Source organism: Oncorhynchus nerka, linkage group LG20 (genome assembly GCF_034236695.1).
Source record: "Oncorhynchus nerka isolate Pitt River linkage group LG20, Oner_Uvic_2.0, whole genome shotgun sequence".
Taxonomy (NCBI): domain Eukaryota; kingdom Metazoa; phylum Chordata; class Actinopteri; order Salmoniformes; family Salmonidae; genus Oncorhynchus; species Oncorhynchus nerka.
In genome coordinates this window covers 3,283,568-3,295,196 of record NC_088415.1, presented here as the reverse complement: position 1 = coordinate 3,295,196, position 11,629 = coordinate 3,283,568, and the positions used below count along the sequence as shown (strand labels likewise).

At 41.5% G+C, this 11,629-nt stretch overlaps 1 protein-coding gene across 1 annotated transcript in view; it reads left to right on the top strand.

The window, feature by feature from the left end:
• The window catches only part of oprl1 (opiate receptor-like 1), an 84,192-nt gene extending 73,451 nt beyond the window's left edge, over positions 1-10,741 (top strand). Inside the window, exon 4 of the mRNA XM_065005128.1 lies at positions 9,168-10,741. Coding sequence (XP_064861200.1) covers positions 9,168-9,694 — 527 coding nt within the window. The 3' untranslated portion in view covers positions 9,695-10,741. The remainder of the gene's footprint in view (positions 1-9,167) is intronic.
• The last annotated feature ends 888 nt before the right edge of the window (positions 10,742-11,629 follow it).

The window sequence follows — 11,629 nt, the reverse complement described above, 5'->3', positions numbered from 1 at the left end:
TCAACTAAATTCCCTGTCATTTTAGTCAAATAAATTCCCTGTCATTTTAGTCAACTAAATTCCCTGTCATTATAGTCAACTAAATTCCCTGTCATTATTGTCAACTAAATTCCCTGTCATTTTAGTCAACTAAATTCCCTGTCATTATAGTCAACTAAATTCCCTGTCATTATAGTCAACTAAATTCCCTGTCATTATGGTCAACTAAATTCCCTTTCATTTTAGTCAACTAAATTCCCTGTCATTTTAGTCAAATAAATTCCCTGTCATTTTAGTCAACTAAATTCCCTGTCATTATAGTCAACTAAATTCCCTGTCATTATAGTCAACTAAATTCCCTGTCATTTTAGTCAACTAAATTCCCTTTCATTTTAGTCAACTAAATTCCCTGTCATTTTAGTCAACTAAATTCCCTGTCATTATAGTCAACTAAATTCCCTGTCATTTTAGTCAACTAAATTCCCTGTCATTATAGTCAACAAAATTCCCTGTCATTATAGTCAACTAAATTCCCTGTCATTATAGTCAACTAAATTCCCTGTCATTTTAGTCAACTAAATTCCCTTTCATTTTAGTCACATCACTTTTTAATCACCTCATTAACCTTTAGTAAACATAAATCACAGACTCAAATGTGAACAAACATACACAGCCTGGTCCTACCAACACATTTTACTGCATAACATCCTATTCTCTTCCCAACAGCAGAAATATGACAAACATACAGTATGTAAGAAAAATATTATAATATATAAGAATTATTTGATCATGTAAATTCCTATTTCAGCCTACACACAGTATTTACCCAGTCAGATATAGAGGGGTTATTAACCCAGTCAGATATAGAGGAGTTATTAACCCAGTCAGATACAGAGGAGTTATTAACCCAGTCAGATATAGAGGAGTTATTAACCCAGTCAGATATAGAGGAGTTATTTACCCAGTCAGAGGGGTTATTAACCCAGTCAGATATAGAGGAATTATTAACCCAGTCAGATATAGAGGAGTTATTTACCCAGTCAGAGGGGTTATTAACCCAGTCAGATATAGAGGGGTTATTTACCCAGTCAGATATAGAGGAGTTATTCACCCAGTCAGATATAGAGGAGTTATTAACCCAGTCAGATATAGAGGGGTTATTAACCCAGTCAGATATAGAGGAGTTATTAACCCAGTCAGATATAGAGAAGTTATTAACCCAGTCAGATATAGAGGAGTTATTAACCCAGTCAGATATAGAGGAGTTATTTACCCAGTCAGATATAGAGGAGTTATTAACCCAGTCAGATATAGAGGAGTTATTAACCCAGTCAGAGGAGTTATTAACCCAGTCAGATATAGAGGTGTTATTAACCTAGTCAGAGGAGTTATTAACCCAGTCAGATATAGAGGAGTTATTAACCCAGTCAGATATAGAGGAGTTATTAACCCAGTCAGAGGAGTTATTAACCCAGTCAGATATAGAGGAGTTATTAACCCAGTCAGATATAGAGGAGTTATTAACCCAGTCAGATATAGAGGAGGTATTAACCCAGTCAGAGGAGTTATTAACCCAGTCAGAGGAGTTATTTACCCAGTCAGATATAGAGGAGTTATTAACCCAGTCAGATATAGAGGAGGTATTAACCCAGTCAGAGGGGTTATTCACCCAGTCAGATACAGAGGAGTTATTAACCCAGTCAGATATAGAGAAGTTATTAACCCAGTCAGATATAGAGAAGTTATTATCCCAGTCAGATATAGAGGAGTTATTAACCCAGTCAGAGGGGTTATTAACCCAGTCAGATATAGAGGAGTTATTAACCCAGTCAGATATAGAGGAGTTATTAACCCAGTCAGATATAGAGGAGTTGTTAACCCAGTCAGATATAGAGGAGTTATTAACCCAGCCAGATATAGAGGAGTTATTAACCCAGTCAGAGGGGTTATTTTCCCAGTCAGATATAGAGGAGTTATTAACCCAGTCAGATATAGAGGAGTTATTTACCCAGTCAGATATAGAGGAGTTATTAACCCAGTCAGATATAGAGGAGTTATTTACCCAGTCAGATATAGAAGGGTTATTTACCCAGTCAGATATAGAGGGGTTATTAACCCAGTCAGATATAGAGGCGTTATTAACCCAGTCAGATATAGAGGGGTTATTTACCCAGTCAGATATAGAGGCGTTATTAACCCAGTCAGATATAGAGGGGTTATTTACCCAGTCAGATATAGAGGAGTTATTAACCCAGTCAGATATAGAGGGGTTATTAACCCAGTCAGATATAGAGGAGTTATTAACCCAGTCAGATATAGAGGAGTTATTAACCCAGTCAGATATAGAGGTGTTATTAACCCAGTCAGATATAGAGGAGTTATTAACCCAGTCAGAGGGGTTATTTACCCAGTCAGATATAGAGGGGTTATTTACCCAGTCAGATATAGAGGGGTTATTTACCCAGTCAGATATAGAGGGGTTATTTACACAGTCAGATATAGAGGAGTTATTAACCCAGTCAGATATAGAGGAGTTATTAACCCAGTCAGATATAGAGGAGTTATTAACCCAGTCAGATATAGAGGTGTTATTAACCCAGTCAGATATAGAGGAGTTATTAACCCAGTCAGATATAGAGGAGCTATTAACCCAGTCAGAGGGGTTATTTACCCAGTCAGATATAAAGGAGTTATTAACCCAGTCAGATATAGAGGAGTTATTAACCCAGTCAGATATAGAGGAGTTATTAACCCAGTCAGATATAGAGGAGTTATTAACCCAGTCAGAGGGGTTATTTTCCCAGTCAGATATAGAGAAGTTATTAACCCAGTCAGATATAGAGAAGTTATTAACCCAGTCAGATATAGAGGAGTTATTAACCCAGTCAGAGGGGTTATTAACCCAGTCAGATATAGAGGAGTTATTAACCCAGTCAGATATAGAGGAGTTATTAACCCAGTCAGATATAGAGGAGTTATTAACCCAGTCAGATATAGAGGAGTTATTAACCCAGCCAGATATAGAGGAGTTATTAACCCAGTCAGAGGGGTTATTTTCCCAGTCAGATATAGAGGAGTTATTAACCCAGTCAGATATAGAGGAGTTATTTACCCAGTCAGATATAGAGGAGTTATTAACCCAGTCAGATATAGAGGAGTTATTTACCCAGTCAGATATAGAAGGGTTATTTACCCAGTCAGATATAGAGGGGTTATTAACCCAGTCAGATATAGAGGTGTTATTAACCCAGTCAGATATAGAAGGGGTTATTTACCCAGTCAGATATAGAGGCGTTATTAACCCAGTCAGATATAGAGGGGTTATTTACCCAGTCAGATATAGAGGAGTTATTAACCCAGTCAGATATAGAGGGGTTATTTACCCAGTCAGATATAGAGGAGTTATTCACCCAGTCAGATATAGAGGAGTTATTAACCCAGTCAGATATAGAGGAGTTATTAACCCAGTCAGATATAGAGGAGTTATTAACCCAGTCAGATATAGAGGAGTTATTAACCCAGTCAGATATAGAGGTGTTATTAACCCAGTCAGATATAGAGGAGTTATTAACCCAGTCAGATATAGAGGGGTTATTTACCCAGTCAGATATAGAGGGGTTATTTACCCAGTCAGATATAGAGGGGTTATTTACCCAGTCAGATATAGAGGGGTTATTTACACAGTCAGATATAGAGGAGTTATTAACCCAGTCAGATATAGAGGAGTTATTAACCCAGTCAGATATAGAGGAGTTATTAACCCAGTCAGATATAGAGAGCAGAGATATAGAGGTGTTATTAACCCAGTCAGATATAGAGGAGTTATTAACCCAGTCAGATATAGAGGAGTTATTAACCCAGTCAGAGGGGTTATTTACCCAGTCAGATATAAAGGAGTTATTAACCCAGTCAGATATAGAGGAGTTATTAACCCAGTCAGATATAGAGGAGTTATTAACCCAGTCAGATATAGAGGAGTTATTAACCCAGTCAGAGGGGTTATTTACCCAGTCAGATATAGAGGAGTTATTAACCCAGTCAGATATAGAGGAGTTATTTACCCAGTCAGATATAGAGGGGTTATTTACCCAGTCAGATATAGAGGGGTTATTTACACAGTCAGATATAGAGGAGTTATTAACCCAGTCAGATATAGAGGAGTTATTAACCCAGTCAGAGGGGTTATTTTCCCAGTCAGATATAGAGGAGTTATTATCCCAGTCAGATATAGAGGAGTTATTTACCCAGTCAGATATAGAGGAGTTATTAACCCAGTCAGATATAGAGGAGTTATTAACCCAGTCAGAGGAGTTATTTACCCAGTCAGATATAGAGGAGTTATTAACCCAGTCAGATATAGAGGAGTTATTAACCCAGTCAGATATAGAGGAGTTATTAACCCAGTCAGAGGGGTTATTTACCCAGTCAGATATAGAGGAGTTATTAACCCAGTCAGATATAGAGGAGTTATTTACCCAGTCAGATATAGAGGGGTTATTTACCCAGTCAGATATAGAGGGGTTATTTACACAGTCAGATATAGAGGAGTTATTAACCCAGTCAGATATAGAGGAGTTATTAACCCAGTCAGATATAGAGGAGTTATTAACCCAGTCAGAGGGGTTATTTTCCCAGTCAGATATAGAGGAGTTATTAACCCAGTCAGATATAGAGGAGTTATTTACCCAGTCAGATATAGAGGAGTTATTAACCCAATCAGATATAGAGGAGTTATTAACTGAGTCAGATATAGAGGACTTATTTACCCAGTCAGATATAGAAGGGTTATTTACCCAGTCAGATATAGAGGGGTTATTAACCCAGTCAGATATAGAGGCGTTATTAACCCAGTCAGATATAGAGGGGTTATTTACCCAGTCAGATATAGAGGAGTTATTAACCCAGTCAGATATAGAGGAGTTATTTACCCAGTCAGATATAGAGGAATTATTAACCCAGTCAGATATAGAGGAGTTATTAACCCAGTAAGAGGGGTTATTAACCCAGTCAGATATAGAGGAGTTATTAACCCAGTCAGATATAGAGGAGTTATTAACCCAGTCAGATATAGAGGAGTTATTAACCCAGTCAGATATAGAGGGGTTATTAACCCAGTCAGATATAGAGGAGTTATTAACCCAGTCAGATATAGAGGAGTTATTTACCCAGTCAGATATAGTGTAGTGAAAGTGATGTCTCATGGTCTGACAAACACCACTCTAGCTCTGTCACCCTGTTCACTCATGGCTGTGCGGCCAGGCACGACTCCAACACCATCATTAAGTTTGCCGATGATAAAACATTGGTAGGCCTGATCACCGACAGCCTACATGTGAGACAGCCTACAGGGAAGAGGTCATCAAGACAAAGGAGATGATTGTGGACTACAGGAAAAGGAGGACCGAGCATGCCCCCCATTCTCATCGATGGGGCTGTAAGTGGAGCAGGTTGATAGCTTCAAGGTCCTTGATGTCTACATCACCAACAAACTAACTTGTCCAAGCACACCGAGACAGTCGTGAACAAAACCCATGGGTCCTCAGATCCTCAAAAGTTTCTACAGCTGCACCATCGAGAGCATCCTGACGGGTTGCATCACTGCCTGGTATGGCTACTGCTCGCCCTCCGACCGTAAGGCACTACAAATCAAATCAAATCAAATGTATTTATATAGCCCTTCGTACATCAGCTGATATCTCAAAGTGCTGTACAGAAACCCAGCCTAAAACCCCAAACAGCAAGCAATGCAGGTGTAGAAGCACACCTTCTACAGAGGCTAGTGCAAACGGCCCAGTACATAACCGGGGCCAAGCTTCCTGCCATCCTGGACCGCTGTACAAGGCAGTGTCAGAGGAAAGGCCCTAAAAATTGTCAAAGACCCCAGTCACCCAAGTCATAGACTGTTCTCTCTGCTACCACGCGTCCAAGCGTACGGAGCGCCAAGTCCGGGTCCAAAAGGCTTCTAAACAGCTTCTACCCCCAAGACATAAGACACCAGAACCTCTAATAGAATATGGCTACACATATTTTTTGCATTGCCACCCCCCGCTTCTACACTGCTGCTACTCTCTGTTAGTATCTATGCATAGTCACTTTAATAACTCTACCTACATGTACATATTACCTCAATTACCTCGACACCGGTGCCCCTGCACGTTGACTCTGTACCCCCGGCTATTGTTATTTTACTGCTACTCTTTAATTATTTGTTATTCTTATCTCTTACTTTCTTAAAATTGCATAGTTGGTTTAAGGGCTTGTAAATTAGCATTTCACTGAAGCAAGTAAGGAGGTTTTTAGAGACAAACAAACAGGCTTGCCACTGTACTGAGTCTGAGGTGTGGCCATTGAGGGAGATGTATTGGGTCTGATTAGTGAAGTACTGTAGTTTCCCTATGTGATCATCAGAGACAGTTGTCAGGAGAGACACTTGGATTGGTCCCAAGTGGCATAATCCTGTTCCGTTTGGAAAGCAGACTAGATAGTTTTTTGAAAAGACGTTCAGGTTCAGATGAGCTCCCATCCTTACAGAGTTGGAACACGGGTTAAAGGTGTTAGACTTGTTCCGTTTGGAAAGCAGGCTAGATAGGGTTTTTTGAAAGGGGGGGGGGGGTTGAAAGGGGGGGGGGTCATAATCACACCAAAGAGAAAGAAAGAGGCTTCTTCTAAACATCAATGATGTGAAGTGTTTCTTTTTTAGAAATTCTCTTTTGAAGTTCAGCATTGCTCCCTTCAGTTGCCAGGGTTTGTTAAAAACAATTCCACTGAACTGAATTTAGCTTTTGTAATTAAAGAGCTATAGGATCTGTCTGAGTTTTCCCAGCTGCTCGGGTTTTAGAGAGGCAGTTTTTGAAAGGCAGGCTGTGGAAATGTCCGAGCAAATGTCAGAGATTAAAGAGATTATACCTCGAGGGAGAGGGGTAAAAAAAAACAGAATGACTCCATTTTGGATTTGTGCGATGGAATTTATTTCTATGTTGAATCGTTTTGTGAATGAAAGTTAATCCAGTGAAGAATATATTGTTTAAGTGTCCATATGCCTACGGGACCTGTGTTTTCAAAGAGATTTGTTGGATTTGTTGGATTGGATTATTCTGTCCTCTCATTCCTATAATAAACCCTCTGTCCTATAGACATGAGGGTTGTTGAGCAACAAAACCGCCGGGGCAAAACTGATGGGGATGGCTTAGATTGGCGACAACATTTGAACTATATTTCGTCTCCAAAATGTTTATTAAAAACATAAATGCATTTGCACAATGAGCACTTCTTGTCTCTCAAATACATCGTTACAGTTGTTGGTTAGCTAGCTAGCGAATTTGGATTCATATTAGCATATAGACGTGACAGTCAAAACAAAGACATGGTATCAAAGAACAAGAGACAACAGCATGTGCAAATGAGGTAGGAGGTAAGGCAATAAATAGGCAATAGTTGCGAAGTAATTACAATTTAGCAATTAACACTGGTGTGATAGATGTGCAGATGATGATGTGCAAGTAGAAATACTGGTGTGTAAAAGATCAGAAAAACCAAAACAAATATGGGGATGAGGTAGGTAGTTGGTTGGATGGGCTATTTACAGATGGGCTGTGTACAGGTACAGTGATTGGTAAGCTGCTCTAACAGCTGATGCTTAAAGTTAGTGAGGGAGATATAAGTCTCCAACTTCAGGGATTTTTGCAATTCGTTCCAATTCGTTCCAGTCCAGACACTCATGTCCTAACCCTCATGTCCTAAATCACATGGCCTAACCCTCATGTCCTAACCCTTACATTAACTCACATGTCCTAACCCTCATGTCCTAACCCTCATGTCCTAACCCTCATGTCCTAACCCTTACATTAACCCTCATGTCCTAACCCTCATGTCCTAACCCTCATGTCCTAACCCTCATGTCCTAACCCTCATGTCCTAACCCTCATGTCCTAACCCTTACATTAACCCTCATGTCCTAACCCTCATGTCCTAACCCTCATGTCCTAACCCTCATGTCCTAATCCTCATGTCCTAACCCTCTGTCCTAACCCTCATGTCCTAACCCTCATGTCCTAAATCACATGGCCTAACCCTCATGTCCTAACCCTTACATTAACTCTCATGTCCTAAATCACATGTCCTAACCCTCATATCCTAACCCTCATGTCCTAACCCTTACATTAACCCTCATGTCCTAACCCTCATGTCCTAACCCTTACATTAACCCTCATGTCCTAACCCTCATGTCCTAACCCTCATATCCTAACCCTCATGTCCTAACCCATTAACCCTCATTAACCCTCATGTCCTAACCCTCATGTCCTAACCCTCATGTCCTAATCCTCATGTCCTAACCCTCTGTCCTAACCCTCATGTCCTAACCCTCATGTCCTAAATCACATGGCCTAACCCTCATGTCCTAACCCTTACATTAACTCTCATGTCCTAAATCACATGTCCTAACCCTCATATCCTAACCCTCATGTCCTAACCCTTACATTAACCCTCATGTCCTAACCCTCATGTCCTAACCCTCATGTCCTAACCCTCCTGCCCTAACCCTCATGTCCTAACCCTCATGTCTTAACCCTCATGTCCTAAACGTCATGTCCTAACCCTCATGTCTTAACCCTCCTGTCCTAACCCTCATGTCATAACCCTTACATTAACCCTCATGTCCTAACCCTCATGTCCTAACCCTCATGTCCTAACCCTCCTGCCCTAATCCTCCTGCCCTAACCCTCATGTCCTGACCCTCATGTCCTAACCCTTACATTAACCCTCATGTCCTAACCCTCATGTCCTAACCCTCACATTAACCCTCATGTCCTAACCCTCATGTCCTAACCCTCATGTCCTAACCCTCATGTCCTAACCCTCATGTCCTAACCCTCATGACCTAACCCTCATGTCCTAACCCTCATGTCCTAACCCTCATGTCCTAACCCTCATGACCTAACCCTCATGTCCTAACCCTTACATTAACCCTCATGTCCTAAACCTCATGTCCTAACCCTCACATTAACCCTCATGTCCTAACCCTCATGTCCTAACCCTCACATTAACCCTCTGTCCTGTCTCCCTCCCAGGTTTAGAGTGTATTGTAGTCCTCCCAGACCCTCGTAGCTAATGGGACTCTATGTCCAACCTTAACTTTAACCCCTATGTCCTGTTTCTAACCCTAACCACATCTCCTGTCTCTCTCCTAGGTATAGAGTGTAACATAGTCCTCCCAGACCCCCGTAGCTACTGGGACCCGGTGTTCGGCACCTGCGTCTTCCTCTTTTCCTTCCTCATCCCGGTTACCATCATCAGTGTCTGCTACAGCCTGATGGTCAATCGCCTTCGCAGCGTCCGGATCCTGTCCGGCTCCAAGGAGAAGGACCGTAACCTTCGCCGCATCACTCGCATGGTCCTGGTCGTAGTGGCAGCCTTCGTGGTCTGCTGGACCCCCATCCAGATCATGGCTCTGGCCCAGTTGTTAGGCTTCAACCTGGGGAGCCTCCTCACCATGGCCCTGATGCACTTCTGTATCGCGCTGGGCTACGTCAACAGCAGTCTCAACCCAGTCCTCTACGCCTTCCTGGACGAGAACTTCAAGAGGTGCTTCAGGGAGTTCTGCCACCCTGGTCCGTTCCGCCTGGACAGCCGGCAGCAGTCTGGTCGGATGAGGAGCATCGCCCGGGAAGTTGCCTACAACTGCAAAACGGCGGACGGGAATACAAACCCCGCATGACTAGGCGTGGAGCTGCCTCTGGTCTGCCAGGAGCCCCAGAACAATCACCACCAAGGGACAGGGAACTCCAACACAGAGCTCACGCAGATCACTACCCTCTAGCAGCGCGTCGGCCCCCTGGGCTGGGGCCGAACGGGGACGGGCCAGGGCAGGGGCAGAGCCTGGGGGCCAGAGGTAGCCCGGGGCAGGGGCAGAGCCTGGGGGCCAGAGGTAGCCCGGGGCAGGGGCAGAGCCTGGGGGCCAGAGGTAGCCCGTGGCAGGGGCAATGTGCGAATGGCCTGGTTGGTGTCTGACCCGGATCTGTGCCGGAGCGAACAGCAGGGTCATGTATTCTAACATACTTTCTACTCGGGACTAAGGGGCTCTACTTCTCTATGTCTTTGGTAAACATGGATGTCATTTTGTCATATTTTAGTTGATTGATCATTTTTGGGGCCAATTAAAGCTTAGAGTTTAGGTCTGTGACTTTAGGTCTGTGTGCTTCAAGGACGATTTCCCGGAAAAGTCGCCAGTGTTTTGTTTTTGCGCACGTTTCTCTCCACTCTGATTGGTTGATTAATGATGTTGTTGTCATTTTTTTCCTATTGTTGTACAGATGTTTTATTTTGGTCTTTTTCTATGCTGTAAGTAATTACTGTAAGTGGAGGTTTCTTTGTGTATTTCTGTTTTATTTTGTTGGTGAGGAACAACTTATCCTAGTCCATGGCCTTAGATACAAAGTCTGTTATAAATGCTATCCACCATCCTGGATAGAGCGTGTTAGTCATTGATGGTGCTTTACTGTTTTGTTTTCTATCACCTTGCAGGTGTAGGAACGGGCAACACATCAGTAACAGAGACTTGCTTGCTTGAAGCCTTTATTCATTGTCACCGATGAAATAATCATTGAGATGATGATGCTGCCTGAGGTTTCCGCATATACAGATTTTTGGCTTTGTCATCCTGTAAAGAAAAGGAAAAAAAGAAGCAACAATATTTTGTATTACACAATGTGTTTTGGAGCAGCACAGTCTTAAAAGTAAGATTTTACTTAAAAAAGGAAAAACAAAAGTGCAGCAAAATTAAAATATGTAATTATATACGACGTGATGTGTATAGAAATATACTTCATTATATTCATTCTATTTTTATGGTGGTGTTACTCTGTATATATAGACATGCTATATAAAGATATGTAAAAGTATATAAGTATTGTTACAGTCATCTAAGACACTTCTGAGACTTCTGTCTTTATATATGAATCATGTTATTGGTGTATATTTGCCTCTTGAGTCTGTATGCGTGCTGTTTGTGTACAGAGGTGCAGGTAGAATCTTTCCTAAAGTTGCAAAATTCTGGTAACTTTCCCAAAAAATGATTGGTTTGGGGATTCCAGAAGTCCTGCTCATTCCCTCCTGATTCCTGGAATCTTTCAACCAGGTTTTTCTGGAATAACAGGGAATTCTGGGAAAGTTATCAGAGTATTTCCATTAGTTTACATTTCCAGACCACTTGAATGTCAACAGAAAATTCTCCAAAAAGCTAAATCTAGCAAAAAAATGTTGTTGTAATTAATATTAAAAGAGATAAACAGTGTTTGCATAAATGGTTGTTGCTGTAATGAAGATTGTAACAGTATGTTTACTCATGAACTGCATTTTACGTAGCTATTTATTATTAATGAATGGTTAATTTGCTGATGCTAAAGACAGTTGATATGCTAGCCAACTTGTTGTTGATGCTAAAGACAGTTGATATGCTGGCCAACTTGTTGTTGATGCTAAAGACAGTTGATATGCTAGCCAACTTGTTGTTGATGCTAAAGACAGTTGATATGCTAGCCAACTTGTTGTTGATGCTAAAGACAGTTGATATGCTAGTCAGCTTGTTGTTGATGCTAAAGACAGTTGATATGCTAGCCAACTTGTTGTTGATGCTAAAGACAGTTGATATGCT